Source organism: Salvelinus alpinus, chromosome 17 (genome assembly GCF_045679555.1).
Source record: "Salvelinus alpinus chromosome 17, SLU_Salpinus.1, whole genome shotgun sequence".
NCBI lineage: Eukaryota > Metazoa > Chordata > Actinopteri > Salmoniformes > Salmonidae > Salvelinus > Salvelinus alpinus.
The window spans coordinates 15946447-15971112 of NC_092102.1; the positions used below are offsets into that span (position 1 = coordinate 15946447).

General features: G+C 40.8%; 1 protein-coding gene across 2 annotated transcripts; it reads left to right on the top strand.

Annotated features, from left to right (window-relative positions):
- Positions 1–1571: 1571 nt before the first annotated feature.
- On the top strand, positions 1572–22018 carry LOC139542278 (natural resistance-associated macrophage protein 2-like). 2 transcript variants are annotated; one of them, XM_071347514.1, is made up of 15 exons: positions 1572–1694; positions 13542–13625; positions 15680–15825; positions 16051–16173; positions 16830–16949; positions 17148–17254; positions 17347–17485; positions 17681–17836; positions 18075–18233; positions 18370–18456; positions 19404–19523; positions 19811–19960; positions 20387–20460; positions 20599–20752; positions 21461–22018. In XM_071347514.1, the coding sequence occupies exons 3-15, from the start codon at positions 15685–15687 to the stop codon at positions 21566–21568; spliced, it is 1638 nt and encodes a 545-aa protein (XP_071203615.1). In that variant the 5' UTR covers positions 1572–1694; positions 13542–13625; positions 15680–15684; the 3' UTR covers positions 21569–22018. The 2 variants fall into 2 exon arrangements, with proteins under 2 accessions (XP_071203615.1, XP_071203614.1); XM_071347513.1 differs by lacking the exon at positions 1572–1694 and adding an exon at positions 12813–12997.
- Positions 22019–24666: the final 2648 nt, after the last annotated feature.

Consider the following 24666-nt stretch of genomic DNA (forward strand, 5'->3'; position numbering starts at 1 on the left):
CATTGTTGATCAACACAATCACATAAGGTGGACATTTATGGACTTTGGAAGATTGTCCTGTCTGTGTCAAAGGCCTGTTATTCTGTACACTCTGCTACATTATGGAAGTACACCAGGTTGTGTTGTGGCTAATTGTCGCCACCTAGAGAACTAATCACCTTGTCTCTGGATAATGCATTACAGAACAGGTGTAATGAATTATGATGCTGTAGATGGCGCCCCAATGCCATACATTATTGACTACCTCGACGGCTCTAGCCCTAGGACAAAGTCAGCCAGGTAACGTGATATAAATATTGCACATTTATATCAAACGTTGCCCCCTCTCACCTCCAATGGCTCAAACACGAGGAGCCTAGATACTGTATATTGCAATAAGGTGCAACTGCAAACCTACATTACAGTTTAGTCCATTCAATTCAGAGATGGGTCGTTCGCGAACGAACGGCTCTTTCTGAACGGATCTTTTTGGTGAACTTCGGGAATTTGGCTCCCTTATTTGCATACTGCTACCAAAGATGGTTTATAAACTCTGCTGCTGCTACTACTACTGCTTTTTGAGCTCCAGACAACGATTATCTGTAGATATGGTATAAAACGTTATCTGAAGATGGTAATTCCTCACTGCAGGAACAATTGGTAGTGAGGAGAGCCTCATTCTGTACGCTACAGTTCCCCAGTGTCTACAAAAATATAAATACTTGCAGGCGATTTAATTTCGTCAGGTAAAATGTGTTTGAACTCACATTTCACTGTCTGACATAATGGTAGGCAAACTTTTAGGCTGTACATTAGAAATGTGTTATTTTTCATGGTTTTTATTTGACTGTTCTCAAGGTAATTTACTCAAATTCGTATATGCAGATTTTAATCATGGACCATCTATATCCGGGTTGCACCCAGTTAATCAGACCAACATCACATGCGCACTAGCACGCAGTGCGCACAGGAAGCAGCTATGAAGATGTCATCCAAAAACATGGTAGACATTGGATGAATATAGAATGTTGATATCTTCCGCTGTGAGTGATTGTGAAAAACTCGGCCTCATTCAATGGATGTTTTGTGCACAAACGTGATGACTAATGTGTCTTATTAGGAATGTTCAAATCTGACTTCTCTATGTGGCCGTCTATGGAAATGGTATTTCTGGGCCGGGCGTCAGTTACACTGCAGTACCAATGCAAAACTGTAGTAGCAGTCGAAACCGTTCTTCTACAACGGAACCCTGGCCCCTTGACTTTGCCCTGTGCTAACCTGCACAGCTGGCCGAGATTATATTCGGTTCAGCCAATTAAAATCGTTGAAATAGTTGATTTGAGAGAGGTTTTAATAGAAATCCAACGGCACGTTTTGACGATCAAAACAACTAGTTCAAGTGTGTTTGAGCTGTCTGTGTAGAGTGCCAACTCCACGTAATTGACGCAGATTGTGCCCCCCCCGTAAAAGCACATCGCATCCGCCTATGTCGGCCTTCCACATATGCTTTGGAAGGTGGCCTTGCTACAGCGGTGTTTGTCAGACCATACGACATTCCGAAAACCGATCTTCTCACGAAAGCGTCTGTAGCGCCTGAACGGTTTGGCCTAAAACTACTATGGGAAGATGAGACTCACGAACACGAAGGTGTTTGGCTCTACGACCCCCACAAGTGTCACGGACCAGTCCGAATGCCAACGAATGCCGATATGGAGGTACTGTAGTTTTATGCCCAACAAAATATTGGGTTAAATATGTGTAAAAAAAGTGTGTATGTGTATATATATATATGTATATATATATGTATATGTGTGTGTGTGTGTGTGTGTATATATATATATATACACAGTACCAGTCAAAAGCTTGGACACACTCATTCCAGGGTTTTTCTTTATTTGTACTATTTTCTACATAGTTTTCTATTGTCTAATATTGTGGAATCCTGTAGTACCAAAAAAAGTGTAGGTGATATCAGAGATCAGCATGTGGGAGAAGTCAGAGATGACAGACCAGTTTCCCACTAGTAGTTACGAGTTGGAAGGGCATTCAAGTGGATTTTCCCTAGTTGTATGGTATGTGGTAAATAGCACATTCCCACTTGGTTAGGAACACAGCATAATGTTTGCAAGTATGGCCCCGGAATGCCCAATACTACTTTATGCCGTATTCACTTCATGTCGGGAACCTGTAAATACCACCTTCCTACTGGGAAAAAATGCATGTGAACACCCCTCCAACTATTTATTATGACTAAGAAACTCTGGTATGATTTCTGGACCCAGGTCGTTGCCACGTGCAAACAATACAATATACTGCACTAGGCAGTAGTAAGTACTGCAAGAAGCCCCTGGAGTGACGCCATGCCTGCTGTGATTAGTTGAGATTTCACAACGCAGTGGACCGCTCACGTCCCTTGACCCTCCCCCCCTCCCTCTACAGCATAGATGTCAATGTCATCACTCTGCAAAACCCATGTCACTAGGTCAGTCTGCAGCAATGCACAGAACAAATGTGGATATTCGGAACTTCTTCCCGAAAGTGGCAAAACAAACGAGCAGGTTTAGCAGATTGAGGCAGCAGTGAATGAGGTGGAGAGGGCAGAACAGACAAAGTCAAAGTGCAGCAAAAGAGTTAGCTACCACTAACCCTGCACAAACCTGTGGCTAACTAGTTAGTCTCCCTCAGCATAAGGGTTGGCCAATGCTAATAGACCCAAGAATAGCAAAGCACCCTTTACTTGCTCAAACAGCTGACCAATCAGCCTGTTACCAACCCAAAATTGTGTTTGACAAGATGCAATGCTATTTCACAGTAATCAAATTACTGTTTTTTTTTATTGCTTTGGTACTATTTTCGCAAGTTTGTTAAAATTTCACAACTCTTAATAAAAAATTCAAAACAGATCATCAAAAAGGCATTTTTTTTCAGAACTTTAAGCACCTTTTGAATTAACTAAGTACAACACACAATCAAACAGTAACTTTTTCACCAAACCTAATCAGTGTTTCATCTAAAAATACATTTCATATAAAGTCATTGCCTGTCACAATGCAATGCTCACAATACTGTTCATATGATTCTCTTCTCATTTGTTTAAATACATTTGACCATCACTTAATCCAACCGCTTAATGGTTAACTTAACCGTTTGGTAAACCTATAGATTTTAAACTGGTCGGTCTACTATATATGGCTTTTGAGAACTACAGAAATAAAACGTGTGTTTGTAAAGTTGAAACATGTATGATACATGATAACCATACATAATGACATTATTGCTAATTGATTTCACATAGTGGTAACCACAATTAGTCACTATAAAATGGTGTGGGTGAAGACTTGCAATTTCTTTCAACATGGAGCAGGATAGACAGCGAGTGAGAGGAAGAAATCAAAGAGCTTGTGGACAAGGGCCCCGTCAGAGAGGTGGGCATGGGCCCCGTCAGAGACATCAACGAGGTCATGGCATGGGCCACATCAACGAGGTCATGGCATGGGCCACATCAACGAGGTCATGGCATGGGCCACATCAACGAGGTGGGCATGGGCCACATCAACGAGGTGGGCATCAGAGAGAGGGAGGCAGACTGCAGGGAACTGTTGTGTCTAATGAAGTCCGGGCCATCGTCGTTGACCATGTGGTAAACTGAGGCCTTACCATGGCAGAGGCTGCCAGACTAGTTCACCCCAATCTGAAATGATCAACTGTCAATTCGATCATGAGAACATTTCGGCAAGAAAACTGGTAAGTCTGCAGGATATGCAGTATGCTTTACCATTACATTTACAGTAAATGACATATTGTAATGCATGTAAATTCACAACACATTTTACAATATTCATACAGTATGATCTATTGAAAGTATACTCTGTTCTACCCTCAGAATTGACAGAAGACCCAATGGTGGTGGCCGTGTGCTGACCGACCTGCAGTGGTGGAAATGGTGAGGGCCAGGAATAACATTCGGCTGTCCAAAATAAAGCAGGCCATTGAGGAGAACGATGACACCTTTGCCAATGTGGCATCCATCAGCCTACCAAACAATCACCTGCCTTTTGAAGAGGCACCAGGTATCTATGAAACACATTTACCTGGTGCCTTTTGAGAGAAACAACGACCGGGTGAAACAACTGCAGGTCGAGTATGTTCAGGTACAGCACCATATACTGTATTACTGTTCCTATTAATGCACATGATACTTCACAATATGTAAAAAATAACTAACCAAAATATATTTTTAGTGGTTGATTGTGCTTGATGCTGCTGTGAACCATCACAAGTATATCTTTATTGATGAAGCGGGCTTCAACCTGGCCAAAACTCAGCGCTGTGGGTGAAAACCTCATTGGCCAACTGGCGACCGCCCAATGTGGGGGAAACATCTCCATGTGCACCGCTATCTCTGAAGATGGTGTGGTAGGATGTAGGGCATTACTTGGATCCTGCAACGCTGCACACCTCATTATGTTTCTCAGTGAAATTGAGCAGGCCTGTCAAGGTGACGGGGTCACCTATGTCATTGTGTGGGCCCATACCCGGTTAGTGACCCTATACCTGCTCCGATACTCTCCTTTCAGCATGGAGATGGAAGGTGTACGATCGCCATCCCCATGAGAGTGCCACCTTCCTTATGGCCATGGATGAGGCATGCGATGACTTCAATGAAGATTAGATTCGCCATGCCAAAAGGTTTTTCCCACAGTGCATGAATGATGAGGACTTTTACTGTGATGTGGATGAGAATTTATGGCCAAATGCTCAAGACAGGCTTGATGCAAATGAATGTGTGCTAAATGTTTTATTTTAATTAATTTAATTTGTTTAATTTAATTTTACATTTCATTAGTCAGTACACCTAACAAGAAAATGCTTTATTTTTCAGATATAATTGCATGAATGATTGTAGAGGATGTCTTCATTGATTACACCTTTGATTACACATTGGATAGATACAATTGAAATGATAGATTTTCAGTAAATTGTTGGGTAATGTAAGTGTATTGCATAATGTGATCTACTGTAATTTACAGTACTGTAGCATATTACTTTCAGAATTTCTAAGGGCGATTTGAAACTAGTATCTTGCATTGTTTGCAATTGGATTAACTGGTAGTTAAAACGACTATATTGAAAACATATTGTTGTGTTTTGGTGATTAAACCAATGTTCTCATTACATTTCACAGTAAACATACATTTTGAATAAATGGTTGTGTGGTGATTAATGTACAATGACAGGTTTTTAATGAAAGACTGGCTGCGTTACAAGTGTGACCAGTTTGGAGCTTTGTACCAAGAGTTGTGAAAATGTACCACGTACTTGTGGAAATAGTACCGAAGCGTTTTTTTTTTTTTAAATAATCGATTTTCAGCACGCTTTAAGGGAAGGGCATTTCAAATGTATGTCACGTACACAAATGGCTGATTGGCTGAGAGAAATTGATCATAAAAACGTATGTGTTAGGGCTTTACATCCCCTGCTAGATTGTGGATTGAGAGTTGCCTGTCTAACAGAACACTGGGGGTGTTCTTTAATGGAAGCCTCGCCAACATAATCCAGGTCGAGTCAGCCATTTCCCAGGGCAGCGGTCTAGGCCCCTTTTTTTCAATATTTACTAATGACCTGGCTCTGAGTAAAGTCTGTCTGTCTATCTATGCTGATGACTCAACACTATACACACCAGCTACCACAGCAAGTGAAATCACCCAACACTTAACAAAGAGCTGCATACAGTTTCATAATGGGTGGCAAGAAATAAGTTAGTCCTACATTTTTCCAAAACTAAAAGCATTGCATTTTTGACAAATCATTCACTAAACCCTAAACCTGAACTAATCTTGAAATGAATAATGTAGAAATTGAACAAATTGAGGAGACTAAACTGCTTTGAGTAACTCTGAATTGTAAAGTGGCTAAAATGGGGAGAGGTGTGTCCATTATAAAGCGCTGCTCTGCCTTAACAGTGCTATCAACGAGGCAGGTCCTACAGGTCCTAGTTTTGTCACTCCTGGACTACTGTCCAGTCGTGTGGTCAAGTGCCACACAGAGTAACTTGGGAAAATTACAATTGGCCCAGAACAGGGCAGCATAGATGGCCCGTAAATGTAAACAGATAGCTAACATTAATCATATGCATGCCAATCTCTCCTGGCTCAAAGTAGAGGAGAGATTTATTTCATCACTACTTGTATTTGTGAGAAGTATTGACATGTTGAATGCACCGAGCTGTCTGTTTAAACTACTAAGACACAGCTCAGATTTTATTTTTTTATTTCACCTTTATTTAACCAGGTAGGCCAGTTGAGAACAAGTTCTAATTTACAACTGTGACCTGGCCAAGATAAAGCAAAGTAGTGGGACAAAAACAACACAGAGTTACACATAAACAAACGTATAGTCAATGACACAATAGAAAAAAAATAGAAAAATCTATGTACAGTGTGTGCAAATGTAGAAGAGTAGGGAGGTAAGCAATAAATAGGCCATAGAGGCGAAATAATTACAATTTAGCATTAACACTGGAGTGATAGTTGTGCAGATGATGATGTGCAAGTAGAGATACTGGGCTGCAAGAGGGTAAGAAATAATATGGGGATGAGGTAGTTGTATGTGCTATTTACAGATTGGCTGTGTACAGGTACAGTGATCTGTAAGCTGTTCTGACAGCTGATGCTTAAAGTTAGAGAGGAAGATATAAGACTCCAGCTTCAGAGATTTTTGCAATTCGTTCCAGTCATTGGCAGCAGAGAACTGTAAGGAAAGGCGTACCCATGATACCCATGCATACCCCACAATACATGCCACCAGAGATCTCTTCATAGTCCCGAAGTCCAGAACAGATTATGGGAGGTGCACAGTACTATATAGAGCTATGACTACATGGAACTCTATTCCATATCAAGTAACTCATGCAAGCAGGGAAATCAGATTTAAAAAACAGATACAAATACACGTTATGAAACAGCAGGGACTGTGAAGAGACACAGGCACAGACACACACACACGATAACATACGCACTATACACACACATACACATAGATTTTTTGTTGTAGATATGTGGTAGTAGAATAGTGACCTGAGGGTACACACTTAATGTGTTGTAAAATCTGTTAATTTTTTGTATATAACTCACTTAATTTTTCTAGACCCAAGGAAGAGTAATGAGGATTCATAATAAATACAAAATAGGCTAGCGTTAGCGCTCAGCATCCTTAAGCTATTGGGTGTCAGTCAGAGTTATTTAACAGTACTTTTAGTAAATGGGCAAGCTAAGGATGTTGATATAAATCATGATATTAGGAAAAGTGTTTATTTCCAGCGAGTGTATTTGATGGGTTTCGTTTCTGTAAATAGATGGCTGGCTAGCTAGCTGAGACTGAAAAGATGAGAGAATGTTTTTCTGACTGAAGCACATATCTTCTGACAGTGACACATAGCCCACCTCTGGACTGAAGCTGAACTTTACTACATTATATTTAACCCTGTTTAAATTAGCAATGTTGAGGTGGTAGAACTGACTAATATTCTATGTAACTATTTGTAAAAAACTGCCCATTATGAAATTGGAGAAACAATTTATTTGTAGCTATGTAGATTTTTATCTGTCATCTTTGGAATTGTGTTGCGCTGTTATGAGGACACTTGCATTTTTCTTTACAGTTGAGTTGCCATGGTCGTGTCAGTATGCAGTAACTTTAAAGAGCAACTGCCCTTAAAAAACAACTTCTCATTGAGAAAACATCCTATGTGGGATCAATATGAGTCAGAAACATTTATTCTACTGTCAAAATTGACTACAAAGTTTAAATAGGATAATTTTGGTTATAAAGCCAGTCTCGTCCAGAACTGAGTTTTGTGAGACTTATTGTCATGGCTGCATTACAACATAAATTAAGGTTGGGTTTGTTTCAATCCTGCCCACAGCTGGCAACACACAAGTAATCATCAATATGGAGTGCAGGTGCACGTGACCCGATTGTAATGCCTGTGGTAGTTAGGGGCTAGTTAGGGTCCATGGATAAATTACACAATGCACATGGGACAATATGTTAAAATTCCAATACCTATTAGATGCGAAAAGGTATTATACAATGAGCAAAGTGATGATGCTGTTTGTATGTGGCTGCTATGAAAGCCAACTGTGTGTGCAGGTTATCAGGGGTGTATTCATTCTGCCGATTCTGTTGAAAAACGTTCCTTAAAACCCCTTAGAGTCGTTTGACACACCGGTGCGGTAATCTAAGTAACATAATAAGAAAATCCCCATCAAAATCCACCAGCTTAAGCTAGAGATATGTTTATTTTTTGTGTGGGCTGCATCTCAATCCACCCTACTGAACGCATCTGAAGTCGGTACCGTCGATGTGCCAACTTCTGTTTGTAGCGTCCAAACCGTTTGGGCGACAAACTAATGTGCTCTACAACCCCCACAAGTGTCACAGGACTCGTCTGAAGGTAACCGGGACCGTTTAAAAAATAAATAAAATATAGAGGTAGTTTTATGCTTAAAAAATTAAATACATCAATTATATATACAGTACCAGTCAAAGGTTTGGACACACCTACTAATTTTTCTTTATTTTTACTATTTTCTACATTGTAGAATAATTGTGAAGACATCAAAACTATGAAATAACACATATGGAATCATGTAGTAACCAAAAAAAAGTGTTAAACAAACCTAAATATATTTTTGATTTTAGATTTTTTAAAGTAGCCACCTTTTGCCTTGACAGTTTTGCACACTCTTGGCATTCTCTCAACCAGCTTCACCTGGAATGCTTTTCCAACAGTCTTGAGGTTGTTTGAGTCATTGTCCTGTTGAAAAACAAATTATAGTCCCACTAAGCACTTATCAGACCAAAGGACAGATTTCCACCGGTCTAATGTCCATTACTCGTGTTTCTTGGTCCAAGCAAGTCTCTTCTTATTGGTGTCCTTTAGTAGTGGTTTCTTTGCAGTAATTATACCATGAAGGCCTGATTCACACAGTCTCCTCTGAACAGTTGATGTTGAGATGTGTCTGTTACTTGAACTCTGTGAAGCATTTATTTGTGCTGCAATTTCTTAGGCTGGTAACTCTAATGAACTTATCCTCTGCAGCAGAGGTAATTCTGGGTCTTCCTTTCCTGTGGCGGTCCTCATGAGAGCCAGTTTCATCACAGCGCTTGATGGTTTTTGCGACTGCACCTGAATAAACTTTCAAAGTTCTTGACTGACCTTCATGTCTTAAAGTAATGATGGACTGTCGTTTCTCTTTGCTTATTTGAGCTGTTCTTGCCATAATATGGACTTGGTCTTTTAACAAATTGGGCTATCTTCTGTATACCACCCCTACCTTGTCACAACACAACGGATTGGTTCAAATGTATTAAGGAAAGAAATTCCACAAATTAACTTTTAACAAGGCACACCTGTTAATTGAAATGCATTCCAGGTGACTACCCCATGAAGCTGGTTGAGAGCATGCCAAGAGTGTGAAAAGCTGTCATCAAGGCAAAGGGTGATTACTTTGAAGAATCTCAAATATAAAATATATTTTGGTTTGTTTAAGGGCTATTTGACAAAGGAGAGTGATGGAGTGCTGCATCAGATGACCTGGCCTCCACAGTCACCTGACTTCAACCCAATTGAGATGGTTTGGGATGAGTTGGACCGCAGAGTGAAGAAAAAGCAACCAACAAGTGCTCAGCATATGTGGGAACTCCTTCAAGACTGTTGGAAAAGCATTCCTCATGAAACTGGTTGAGAAAATGCCAAGTGTGCAAAGCTGTCATCAAGGCAAAGGGTGGCTATTTTTTAAGAATCTAAAATATAAAACATATTTTTGTTTGTTTAACACTTTTGTTTGGTTACTACATGATTCCATATGTGTTATTTCATAGTTTTGATGTCTTCACTATTATTCTACAATGTAGAAAATAGTAAAAACCCTGGAATGAGTAGGGGTGTCCAAACTTTTGCCTGGTACTGTATATATAATTTACGTATTTTTTTTCTTCTTCTGTGTTGTCTTATATCTTAAAGATATAGGACAGATACTTCAAAACTTTATTTCTTATGATATATTTCCTGACTGTCTTTTTTGCCATTTATGTGTTATTCATGCATTTCTATGGGCTATAGTAGTAAAGGCCAGATCATTTATTTACCTAAAGTGGTCCTAAAATTGTAAATCAAATAGCTAAATGATCCATGGTATGACCATCTTAAAACAATTCCATATGTCAGCTTAGAACAGAGAGAGTGTGTTTGGGTACTGTGGGATTCTTTAATTAGTTTGGTTCATTGGACAGTTCAGAGTCTATTTTTGAAGTTGTTGAGTGTTTTTTGGCAATAAACTGTATATATATTTGCTCCAGAGTAGAGAGTATGGTTCAATAGTAGAGAGTAGAGAGTTCCAGAGTAGAGAGTAGAGAGTTCCAGAATAGAGAGTAGAGAGTTCGAGAGTAGAGAGTATAGAGTTCCAGAGTAGAGAGTTCCAGAGTAGAGAGACCCACAGTAGCAACTGTAATTGAGTACAGGCAGTGCCTGCTGTGGCAGGTGGGCATGAGGCATTTATAAGTTATATTCTTTAATGGGTACAATTTCATAAATTAAGAAGTCCAAAAATGGATGTAGCCCCTTTAACCATAACCCTTACCTAACCCTAACCGTAACCCAACTTCAATGGGGGGTGGGGACGTCCCAAGGATCCCATATTTGAAGGGCCATTTTGACTGTCAATGGTTAGAATGTTTTTTGGGGGGGCCTCCCGAGTGGCGCAGTGGTCTAAGGCACTGCATCACAGTGCCAACTGTGCCACTAGAGATCCTGGTTTGAGTCCAGGCTCTGTCACAGCCGGCCGCGACTGGCTTGGCCGGCAGGGATGTTCCTGTCCCATCGCGCACTAGCGACTCCTGTGGTGGGCCGGTCGCGGCCGGCTGCGGCAGTGCAATGCACGACATGGTCGCCAGGTGTACGGGGTTTCCTCCTGGTGCAGCTGGCTTCCGGGTTAAGCGGGCGTTGTGTCAAGAAGCAGTGCGGCTTGGCTGGGTTGTGTTTCGGTAGCGATGGGACAAGATTGCAACTACAGTCGTGGCCAAAAGTTTTGAGAATGACACAAATATTAATTTCCACAAAGTTTGCTGCTTCAGTGTCATTAGATATTTTTGTTACTATGGAATACGGAAGTATAATTACAAGCATTTCATAAGTGTCAAAGGCTTTTATTGACAATTACATGAAGTTGATGCGAAGAGTCAATATTTGCAGTGTTGACCCTTCTTTTTGAAGACCTCTGCAATCCACCCTGGCATGCTGTCAATTAACTTCTGGGGCCACATACTAACCGATGACAGCCCATTCTTGCATAATCAATGCTTGGAGTTTGTCCGAATTTGTGGGTTTTTGTTTGTCCATCCGCCTCTTGAGGATTGACCACAAGTTCTCAATGGAATTAAGGTCTGGGGAGTCTGGCCATGGAACAAAAAAATGATGTTTTGTTCCCCGAGCCACTTAGAGTTCACTTTTGCCTTATGGCAAGGTGCTCCATAATGCTGGAAAAGGCATTGTTCGTCACCAAACTGTTTCTGGATGGTTGGGAGAAGTTGCTCTCGGAGGATGTGTTGGTACCATTCTTTATTCATGGCTGTGTTCTTAGGCAGAATTGTGAGTAAGCCCACTCCCTTGGCTGAGAAGCAACCCCACATATGAATGGTCTCAGGATGCTTTACTGTTGGCATGACACAGGACTGATGGTAGCGCTCACCTTGTCTTCTCCGGACAAGTTTTTTTCCAGATGCCCCAAACAATCGGAAAGGGGATTCATCAGAGAAAATGACTTTACCCCAGTCCTCAGCAGTCCAATCCCTGTACCTTTTGCAGAATATCAGTCTGTCCCTGATGTTTTTCCTGGAGAGAAGTGGCTTCTTTGCTGTCCTTCTTGACACCAGGCCATCCTCCAAAAGTCCTCGCCTCACTGTGCGTGCAGATGCAATCACACCTGCCTGCTGCTATTCCTGAGCAAGCTCTGTACTGTGGTGCCCCGATCCAGCAGCTGAATCAACTTTAGGAGACGGTCCTGACGCTTGCTGGACTTTCTTTCTTTCTTTCTGAAGCCTTCTTCACAACAATTGAACCGCTCTCTTTGAAGTTCTTGATGATCCGATAAATGGTTGATTTAGGTGCAATCTTACTGGCAGCAATATCCTTGCCTGTGAAGCACTTTTTGTGCAAAGCAATGACCTGTGTTAACGAGAGAATCACTGACATGATGTCAGCTGGTCCTTATGTGGCAGGGTTGAAATGCAGTGGAAATGTTTTCTGGGGATCAGTTCATTTGCATGGCAAAGAGGGACTTTGCAATTAATTGCAATTCAGCCGATCACTTTTCATAACATTCTGGAATATATGCAAATTGCCATCATACAAACTGAGGCAGCGGACTTTGTGAAAATTAATATTTGTGTCATTCTCAAAACTTTTGGCCATGACTGTACCAATTGGATACCAGGGTAAAATGGGTAAAATGGGTAAAATGGGTAAAAAAAATATATAAATAAAATAAAATGTATATTATAAAATAAAATAAAATGGTTATTGTGTTCCTACCGAGCTCTTAGCACTTGTCGTGACATGGGAGAATCTCAATTGCATACTCTTTGGGTCCTCTCGCCTCGTTCTCAAAACCCATTTGAGGAGAAGGTTTGAGAACTAGGCGAGAAGAGAGAGAGGACGCGAGGAATATACCATAGAGATCCTCCCCCTGTCGTTCCTCCGAGGTAGATAAGTTGTTCCCTCCGATCACTCCGGGTCCGACATGATATGAACGCAGCATCAACTGCCACACACAGTAGGCTATTCCAAAACAGGAAGTCATATTATTTACCTGAATACCTTACAGCACCTGCATGCTCAAACCAATGTCGTCTTTGAGGACCTATTAATTAATGGGCAGGTAGCCTACCTTTTTGGCTTTGAAGAAGACAAGGATGAAGCGCTTCAGTTCATCAAAAATGTTATCTTTCCTGACGACAGGTAAAGTGACAGTAGAGCTTAAATATCTCAGCGCTAGGGGGAAGAAATAAATTATTTCAGCTGCGAGGGTGACATGTGTCAGACCTTAGCGGCACTATTTGATATGTTACATAGATGGACTTTTAAAAAAATATGTGAAGAGTACTGTACAGAAAATGTGCTTATGGTTATGTTCAATGCATGCTTCTTTTGATCTTTCCTTATTCAGTGCATGAAGTATAATTTTCTTTAAAAAATCCATTGTGACCATGTTTGAGGGCAATATTTACTCATTGTTATCATAATTTGATGAATTGTTGATCAAGTAAAAAAAGGTTAATGGTTTTTATTTGACTCAGTCAGTCCAATTGTTTTGTGGGTGGCATTTTTCAGCTAAACCCTGTAATTTACAGTAGGCCTATGTGGGAAGTCCCAGTTCTCTTTGCATGGGTTGGATTAGTTTTGTGTACATTAGGCTAGTATACTTTTTGTGAAAATGGTTTGAGTGTAGCCTACCACACCATAATCTACCCTAAATTATAACTCTGTGTGTTACTTTTTTCAGACAGAACCCCCCATCCTGAGAACCTCCACATCTCCTCACTACCTCCCAGTATTCCTACAGACCAGGAGCCAACGCATGGAGAAGGTAAGGGAGCCATAGAATTAGAACAGTATAAAGTGTATTCTATGGTAGGAGCAGCAGAGAAGAAACCGCTTCATTTCTGTTACATTGACTGGTTGTGTCAATGGCAGTCCAAAAGAAGTCGGGTTGCACAGAGGTCGGTTTGTCATGCACACACATCTCAGAAACCGTACAGTGTAAGTAGGCTACATGTTACAGAAAATAAACTTACTTTGCTTGCTTACAGTCCAGTTTTTGAGATATACAGTACCAGTCAAAAGTTTGGACACACCTACTCATTCAAGGATTTTTCTTTATTTTTACTATTTTCTACATTGTAGAATAATAGTGAAGATATCAAAACTATGAAATAACACATGGAATCATGTCGTAACCAAAAAAGTGTCAAACAAATCAAAATATATTTTAAATTTGAGATTCTTCAAAGTAGCCACCCTTTGCCTTGATGACAGCTTTGCACATTTTTGGCATTCTCTCAACCAGCATCATGAGGTCTGGAATACATTTCAATTAACAGGTCTGCCTTGTTAAATGTTAATTTGTGGAATTTCTTTCCTTCTCAATGCGTTTGAGCCAATCAGTTGTGTTGTGACAAGGTAGGGGGGTATACAGAAGATAGCCCTATTTGGTAAAAGACCAAGTCCATATTATGGCAAGACCAGCTCAAATAAGCAAAGAGAAACGACAGTCCATCATTACTTTAAGACATGAAGGTCTGTAAAATTTCAAGAACTTTGAAAGTTTCTTCAAGTGCAGTTGCAAAAACCATTAAGCGCTGTGATGAAACTGGCTCTCATGAGGACCACCACATGAAAGGAAGATCCAGAGTTACCTCTGCTGCAGAGGATAAGTTCATTAGAGTTAATTGCACCTCAGATTGCAGCCCAAATAAATGCTTCACAGAGTTCAAGTAACAGACACATGAGTCAGGCCTTCATGGTTGAATTGCTGCAAAGAGACCACTACTAAAGGACACCAATAAGAAGAGACTTGCTTGGGCCAAGAAGGAGGAGGTGTGGGGGTGCTTTGCTGGTGACACTGTCTGTGATTTATTTTGAATTCAAGGCACACTTAACCAGTATGGCTACCACAGCATTCTGCAGCGATACGCATCCCATCTGGTTTGCGCTTAGTGGGACTACCATTTGTTTTTCAACAGGACAATGACCCAAAACACACCTCCAGGCTGTGTAAGGGCTATTTGACCAAGGAGAGTGATGGAGTGCTGCATCAGATGACCTGGCCTTCACTGTCCCCCAACCTCAACATAATTGAGATGGTTTGGGATAAGTTTGACTGCGGAGTGAAGGAAAAGCAGCCAAAAAGTTTTCAGCATATGTGGGAACAACTTCAAGACTGTTGGAAAAGCATTCCTCATGAAGCTGGTTGAGAGAATGCCAAGAGTGTGCAAAGCTGTCATCAAGGCAAAGGGTGGCTACTTTTGAAGAATCTAAAATATATTTTGGTTTGTTTAACACTTTTTTTTGGGTTACTACATGATTCCATATGTGTTATTTCATAGTTTTGATGTCTTCACTATTATTCTACAATGTAAAAAATAAAGAAAAACCCATGAATGAGTAGGTGTGTCCAAACTTTTGACTGGTACTGTATATCACACAGCAAGCAAACTTTTGAGTTGTGTCCTTTGGACTGCCACAGAAACAGCCAGTCAAAGTTGAGTGTTGTTATAAAAGTACTTTCCTGCTGGCTCAAATAACTTTCAGATCGGCTTGTGCTTGTCAATGTTGTACTGTGTTTGTTCTTGCAATCAAATCTATATGACGGGATTATATTTATTGCAAACAGCATGGTTGGATTTCAGCCATGATACAGTTTACTATAGGCACCACTGAGTTCATACTTGCCTACTCAGCTGTACTGGCAGGAAGGAACCAAATGTAATACTTCCTTGATGACATTACTGCGCTGTAAAAGTTGTGCAGTTGTAAAATAAAATTGTGCGTGTTCTGTGACCTGATGCAATAGCCTGAACTGGTTTGACTGAGTTGTTCAGCTATGTTAATGAGTGTATCTCACCGTGTCTCTTATTTCAGATGAAATGGCACAGGGGGAAGCAGTTGAGACCACACAGACACAGCGAGGAGCCCCCTCTGTCTTTCCAGAGGGCCAGAATGGGGGAACTGATGTATCTAGTACCTATTTTCACCATAAGGTCCCCATTCCAGATGATGACAGTCAGGTATGATAAAGGTCTCAGACTGTCTCTCTTAGAATCTCAATCATACTATGATTTGCTGGTCTGTTCACAGTGAATAGACTTGGCTTACTTGACGTTGATGTATTACTTTTAGCTCATAGTGGAGCAAAGGGCCTGAAAAGTGCATCAGAATATATACTTTACATTTTGAAAATGTTGTTTTGGAGCAATAAATGTTTAAAGCCTTATTCCTCCCTCCTGGTTTAGATGTGGTTCAGTTTCCGTAAGCTATGGGCCTTCACAGGACCAGGGTTCCTGATGAGCATCGCCTACCTAGACCCAGGAAATATAGAGTCAGACCTGCAGTCAGGTGCTAAAGCAGGATTCAAGGTACATGAAGGTTCAACGTTCTATTCAAACCCAAAAGGCTAGTTTCCCAGACCAGATTAAGCATATTCCTGGACTAAAAAGCAAGCTCAATGGAAAATCCCTCTTCAAAAAGTGCAATTTACACTAGGCAAATTTAAATCTAATTAATTTAATAAAGCCTTTTAAAATTGTATTTAACCTTTTATTTAACGAGGCAAGTCAGTTAAGAACAAATTCTTATTTACAATGACGGCCTATCGAAAGGCCTACGGTGGGGACCGGGGCCTGGGATAAAAAATACAATATAAATATAGGAGAAAACACACATCACAACAAGAGAGACAACACTACATAAAGAGAGACCTAAGACAACTACATAGCAAGGCAGCAACACATGACTACACAGAGAGAGAGAGCTAGCACTGGAGTAATATGATCACATTTTGTGGGGGGGGGGGGGGGGGTTTAGGTCAAGATTATAGCTGACGTATTTGACTAGCTGTTCTGCATCATTTTTGGACAGAGGAGTAGACTTAATCTGGGTCAGGGAAATTTGCCTTTAAAGAACAAATTCTGAAAAATGTTGCATTATGATTAGAAACGTTTGTATCATAGATGGATTAGAAACGTTTGTATCATAGATGGATGACATCTCTGTTCTCCTCCCATGTATCCAGTTGTTGTGGGTTCTTCTGGGAGCCACCGTCATTGGTCTGCTGTTGCAGAGGCTGGCAGCCAGACTGGGTGTGGTCACTGGGATGCACCTGGCAGAAGTCTGCAACCGCCAGTACCCCACCGTGAGTCTCCCTTTTTGTCGCTCACACTCTCTGAGAAACCCGACCAATATTGAATGAACTAAATCAAATTCTTCCACAGCCTTTAATACAGTTGCTCATCATAAATTACTTTTTTGTACTAGTCTACAACTGTTGCTTTGTATTGGACGTCAAATGATTCAGAATGTTGTTCAATTCATGTATTTCTCTTCTGCCTAGGTGCCACGCATTATCCTGTGGTTGATGGTGGAGCTGGCCATCATAGGTTCAGACATGCAGGAGGTCATAGGTTGTGCCATTGCATTCAACCTCCTCTCCTCTGGCAGGTAGACGACAGTACTGGACTGTAGGCTATTACAGAATAGGGAGTATAGTGCTATTGGTACCCTAAATGATTTGTTACGTCCTGTGTCTACAGGATACCTTTGTGGGGGGGTGTTCTCATCACCATCATCGACACATTTGTGTTCCTCTTCCTGGACAAGTATGGTCTGAGGAAACTTGAGGCCTTTTTTGGGGTCCTTATTACAATCATGGCCATCACCTTTGGATATGAGGTACACAAGGCTTGACTGTCCTTTCAATTCTTTTGTGGAGGAATAGGGATCGTGGATGTACCCTGTACACGTACGCTGCCTGCCTTGTAGCAGTGATACCTGTACTCTCTGAGTGGACTAGCATTGTCCCTCTCAGTATGTGATGGTCTAATGTAGATGAAGGTTGTGGTGACCTCTGACCTCTTTTCCTCCCAGTATGTGACGGTGCGTCCGGACCAGGGGGAGCTGCTCCAGGGGATGTTTATGCCGTACTGTGAAGGCTGTGGTCCTGTGCAGCTGGAGCAGGCTGTGGGCATCGTAGGGGCTGTCATAATGCCCCACAACATCTACCTGCACTCTGCCCTCGTCAAGGTAGCCATGGAAGACCACAGTGGCTCTATTTTAGAATCATATTCAATATTTTTCCGCTCAATCACAATTACACTATCACTGTTGTATAGTCTTGCAATGTTTTATACTGTAATAATGATTTAGTGGAGATATTGACAATCAAGAAACTGTTGTAGTGTGTCCATTGATGACCGTAGAATGGTAGTGATTGTGGAATTCCTTTCTGTCTATAAGTTTGATTCTGTTGGACAATGCTCAGTCTCGACAGATTGATCGTTCCAGTAAGAAGGAGCTCAAGGAGGCCAACAAATACTTCTTCATTGAGTCGACCATTGCACTCTTCCTCTCTTTCCTCATCAACGTATTTGTGGTGGCTGTCTTCGCTGAGGCTGTCTATGGACGCACAAACATTGAAGTGGTGCGTATGTAGCTACTCTGTATGGAACTAAGGAACTAATCATTGGATTGTACAATACATGAACAATGAGTTGCTGCTAAGCCACTGTGTTGTTCTTGTTGTTCTTAACAACATGTCTTATTGCTCTTCATTTCAGCATGACATCTGTAATGCAACTGGTATTCTTCACCTAGATCTGTTCCCCATGAACAATGAGACACTGCAGGTGGACATCTACAAAGGCGTAAGGCTGCACTTTCATCCTCAGGCTGAATGCCACCATTTTGTTTTTTCCCCTGTTATTCTAGCTTGGTCCCAGATCTGTTGTGCTGGGTGACAGTATTTGGCAAAACAATGATCATAGGAAATTATACTGGACAAAAATATAAACGCAGCTTGTAAAGTGTTTTATCAGCTGAAATAAAAGATCCTAGAAATGTTCCATATGCACAAAAAGCTTATTTCTCTCACATTTTGTGCACAAATTTGTTTACATCCCTGGTAGTGAGCATTTCTCCTTTGCCAAGATAATCCATCCACCTGACCGGTGTGGCATATCATGAAACTGATTAAAGAGCATGATCATTACACAGGTGCACCTTGTGCTGGGGACAATAAAAGGCCACTCTAAAATGTGCAGTTTTGTCACACAACACCACAGATGTATCAAGTTTTGAGGGAGTTTGCAATTGGCATGCTGACTGCAGGAATGTCCAACGTCGTTTTAGAGAATTTGGCAGTATGTCCAACCGGTTTCACAACCGCAGACCAAGTGTAACTACGCCAGCCCAGGACCTCCACATCCGGCTTCTTCACCTGCGGAATTGTTTGAGGAGGTGGGGTGCTGCTGAGGAGTATTTATGTCTGTAATAAAGCCCTTTTGTGGGGAAAACTCATTCTGATTGGTTAGGCCTGGCTCCCCAGTGGGTGGACCTGACTCCCAAGTGGGTGGGCCTATGCCCAGTCATGTGAAATCCTTATATTAGGGTCTAATACATTTATTTGAATTGAATGATTTCCTTATATTAACTGTAACTCTGTAAAATCTTTGAAGTTGTTGCATGTTGCGTTTATATTTTTGTTCAGTATACCTAGTCTTGCATTACCATACTCCCAGGTCTTGTTTATGACTCTGCTGTTGGGCTAGGTGTTTTCCTGACACAACACCGAATGTTACCTCTATCATTACAGGGAGTGGTTCTGGGCTGTATTTTCGGCCCTGCAGCACTATATATCTGGGCTGTGGGAATCCTGGCAGCAGGTCAGAGTTCAACCATGACCGGGACCTACTCAGGACAGTTTGTCATGGAGGTGTGTGCAAGAACTCATTCATTCATTCAAGGTCAATTGAATTGAGAGATGAGATCGACTTTGAGTCAACCCCTGGATCAATTAGATTTTTTTTGATCTGCTAATTGCTTTAGCTGTCTCTCTGACTAAAGGATATCAGTCAGATAGGCTGTGGTGTGTTTGTGATTGTAAAAAGTTAAAACAACAGTGGCTCAGCTCTGTCATCACAAACACATCACAGACATCATATAAAACCCTACATTAGCTCAATGAAAGTCACAGATCTTGAACCCATTCCGTCTCTACAGGGATTTTTGAACCTGCGCTGGTCCCGTTTCTCCCGGGTGTTGCTGACCCGTTCCATCGCCATCACGCCCACCCTGCTGGTGGCCATCTTCCAGGACGTCACCCACCTGACGGGCATGAACGACTTCTTGAACGTGCTGCAGAGCATGCAGGTTATTTATTTGTTTCACCTTTATTTAACCGGGTGAGTCAGGTCAGAGGACAGTGCATGCAAATCCGCTAACCTTAACACATGTTTAATGTCCACATCCCGGTTCAACCCTAACACACAACCCTAACCATAACCCTAACCCTAGCTTTACATTGACATCCCGGTTCAATCCTAAACCTATCCTCAACCACAACCCTAGCTTCATGTCCACATCCTGGTTCAACCGTAAACCTAGACTCAACCACAATCCTAACCCTAAATCTAACCTAACTTCATGTCCACACCCCAGGTCGACCCTAACCCTAACCACAGGCATGCTATTGCATTTCAACAGAGTAGTTGGTTGATAGTTGAAGCATCTATTGGGGATTGTCAACTTCAAGTGGGACCCCTTCTCATGGCTGCTTTCTTTCTCTCCCACTCACAGCTGCCGTTTGCTTTGATTCCCATCCTCACTTTCACCAGTTTATCCTCCCTCATGAGTGAATTTGCCAATGGATTGTAAGTATACCACAATTATAGTGAGAACTATAACATTTGAGCTACATTACATTTTACGTAACATACGATAATATGAGAAGATGACAAGTTTATTTTTTATGCAACTGACTTCTGTTACTGTTGCCATTCTCCTTTCAGATTTTGGAAGATTGGGGGAGGAGTTGTGATCTTGTTGGTGTGTTGTATCAACATGTACTTTGTAGTCATCTATGTGACCTCTCTGAACAGTGTGTGGCTGTACGTGTTGGCTGCTTTTCTCTGCATAGCATATTTGGGATTTGTGGGTTACCTGGTAAGTATTATTATTTTTAAATTAATGCTGTTTTCTTTATATAGTTTTTTGTGTGGTCATGTTTCCATGTCTTTGCGAAGCATACCAAACCAAAAGTGTTATTTAGAGGACCACTTTTATCTTCAACCACTGAGTTAGTTATTAAAGGTCCAATGCAGCTGTTTTTATCTCAACATCAAATCATTTCTGGGTGCCAAGTAAGTACCTTACCGTGATTGTTTTCAATTGAAATTGTCAAAACTAAGCAAAAATAGCTTCTTAGCAGAGAGCAATTTCTCGAGCAAGAATTTTGCTATGACTGTCTGGGAGTGGTCTGAGTGGGGAGGGGGAAATGGAAAACTAGCTGTTATTGGGAGAGAGGTTTGGATTTCTCTTTCTTATTGATCTATTAACTAATTTACCGCCTCGTGATATCACCAGGCAGGCCAAAACTCCAACCAACTACAACAGGCTGAAATTTCAGGCAGTCTTTTCATACAGCTCTTACACTTAAAGGGAATTATCATAATTTTCATAGTATTATTCCAACCTTATAGTGTGAAAATATATATAAAACATAGGCAAATCACATTTTTGACTCCACTGGGCCTTTAAACTTTTAACAAACTTTGTGAGGACAGTTGTATGTGTAGGAATGCAGTCCTGGCAGTAGAATGATTATACGTTGTACTGGCTCTCTCACACCACTCTCCCCATCTCTCCCTCTAGACGTGGTTATGTCTGATAGCGCTAGGTGTGTCCTGTCTGGATTTCACCTGCAGGGCCAGGGACGACACCACGGTTCTGATAGAGCAGCAGCCAGAGTTTGACTCCTGAGCATGGTTCCTTCGTGCATGTGTGTTTGTGTGTGAGGCTATGGGAGGAGCCTTGGGATATTTGAAGGTGCTACTGTACAGATTGTAAAATTTGTTAACAATTTTGAAATGACTAATGTTCTGTAATGATATTTGCCTTTATGACAATTGTTATTTAAGGAATATGCATTAAGTAAATAACATTTATTATGGTACATTTCATTAATTATTTCACTTTTGTATGTATTGAATTTTAAGATAATTGCCATATTAATGATCATATTAGAACTTTGATTTGTGAGGAATTTAGAAAAGGATTGTGAAATGGTACTGTACACTGTAAATGTCAATATTATCTATTTACTCAGTGAATTAATTACACCCTGAAATTGTTAAACAATGCAAATAAATGCTCCCATTTTTTATGTTGTGGTCAATGAGATCTAGCATGGAAAAATGGTTTCATAATGTATGTGTCTAGCATTCCTCAACTCCGCCACAGGGAGACACTGTGGATTCAAACTGAGGGTAATGTTTGAAAAGTACCAGTACTGTAGTCTACAACAACAAACATGGAATGCCATGAACTTTAACATATTGTGAAAATGTATCACTATAGTGTTTTTATCTGTAGATCCACCATGATGAGTTTATTTAACCTCATGTCTTCTTTCTTGCTTCCATATGCAATTGCTACCTTTCTGTATGCATCAAGTTCCCATTCACAGCTAATGTTGTTGATTTTTGGAATTCTTATGCTGGTATGAACAATTGTGTCATTACATTTCCTGTAGCAATCACTGGTATAAGAGTTAAGCATATTCCAGACTGGAAGGTCTGTGACCTTTTAAGAAAGAGGGCCAGAGCAGACAGACAGGTTCTCTTTGCATTGTGGCGGCGGGAACTTTTTCCTGTAATGGCGCCAGCAGCCTTCTGTAAGGAGGGAGAGTCTTCCCACCTCCCCTCTGTGTTTTTGTTTTTCTCAATGAGCCGATCTCTCCCTGTGTAGGGCTCTCTCACAGCCTGTCCAGCAGGCCCCTTTCCTGGAAACATAGCCCAGCAGAGGCCACTAAGGGGCAGAGGAGGGAGGCCAGGGCGGCTTCTTCCAGGAAATCACATGATCCTGGACCTAAAGTCCCAGTCCTACATAAAACCTAAGACGTGACCAATCTCCATGGTATCTGGATGCTTTTGACAATGTTGCACATTTCTCTAAGTAAGTATTGAGGCACACATGGGACATGTATGCTATATTTGCTGAGTGATTGGAGATATGTAATATGGTTAATTGCATTTTTGTAGGAATAGAAACTACAACCACAGTGTTTAAAAAAAATGTTTATTCTGAACAATGTATTCTCATATCAATATTGTGTTATATAATTTAATTATTTTTTAACAGAATTTATTAAGATGAAGTTTGATGGTGAATAGATAATTATCTGCTAATTTTTGTTGTTTTGTACAAAGATTGATGTTTGATGTCATGTGAAGGATGGACAGGTAGACGCTATATTTGCACCAGGATGCTTTGACCCCGCTCTCGCAGTTGACTAAGATTGGAACAAAATGAAATATTTGAAAATGACTTTGTCATTTATTAAGTCTAATTAAACATTTTAAAACACTTTGCTTGAAACGTATTTATATTTATAACATAATTTTAGCAAACAATTTTCCTCAATTATCGTTCAGTGATTATTCCGAATATCTTTACTGTTATGAACCATCATGTAGGCTGTGTGTACATTAGTTGCAGTGCAATTGCAACACCATCATTTAATTTGTAATCTACTTCATTTGAGTTAATACTACTAATAAAAACTTTACATAATTTAAAGCAATGTTGCAGGATGATTTATGACCCATTCCTTAATCCTACACTTCTGTTCTTTTGCTTTTTGTTTGTGAATTTTAGTTTTTGTTGTGCACTTGTGTGCCACTTTGAAAGTCATAATCAATACAGGGCCTCAGCACCAGCTGCCCTACTCCTCTCTCTTTCTCTGTCTTTATATTTCTCTCTCTTGAGTCTCTTTCTTTCCCGTCTCGCTCTCGCTGTCTGTCTCTCTTAGCTTGGAGGAATGCAAAGACAACATAACCAGGAGTTTTAAAGTTTAATTTGTGTAATCGGGCATCAAGTTCAACTTCGAACCTCATGACATTTTCCAGGTCATCCAGTTTATACAAATGTTACATTAATTCACATTGCAACTGTGTTGCTGTCTAAAAACTTGTCTGAACGCAGGAATGTAAACAGCTGTGCCATTCTTGTTTACGACTTGGACTTGGTTTTGTGGTTCGGGTTCTGATCCGGATTCACGATTCTGGCAGTAGAGCCACAGATTTATTTCTTTGCTTTACTGTTGTTTCTTTTTGACTAACCTAACATATTTTGTCTTTTGCTTCCTGTCGTCACTTTTGCCTCCTTAGCTCAGTGCTCCTGTTAGGACACACAGGTTTGCTTCCAAAACATTCCACAACCACAAGAGATGCAGAATTCCCTGATTTATTTCCCTCTGTGTGCATGTCCATAAACATTGAATCTTGTGTGATCTTCTTTCCATTCATTCACAGGCACAGTATACACCTACCTCACATCCCATAGAGACATTCACAGCTCAATGCGCTCAGCACTTACTGCACTAAAGGAGAATGTAATGAAATTCACTCACTGGTGCTGTCGAAGATGTTATTGTGTAGTATATTGCCATTATTAGATGCTTTCATCCAAAACAGTCATCCATGTATATATTTTACGTATGCGTGGTCCCGGGAATCAAACCCAAATCCTGGTGTTGCAAGCACCATACTCTACCAGCTGATCTACAGAGGACCACACTGAGCTACAACACACACCTGTGGATGCTCAGCATCTCATAGTGTAAAAATCAACAAAAAATGCATCAAGAAACACATTCATCAATTTCAGTGGGTTGTGTAGTGCTGGTGTAATGTATTTTTTTTGTCAACAATCAAAAATAGAAACAACAGTGAAACTCACGAAGTATGTGATGGGTGCAGCACTGCAATTCACAATAAAAAATGATTGGCTACCTCTTCAATGATCTGCATATTAGGAAGTGTTGTCAGGTTGTAGTGCTGGCAAATTACAACAAATCA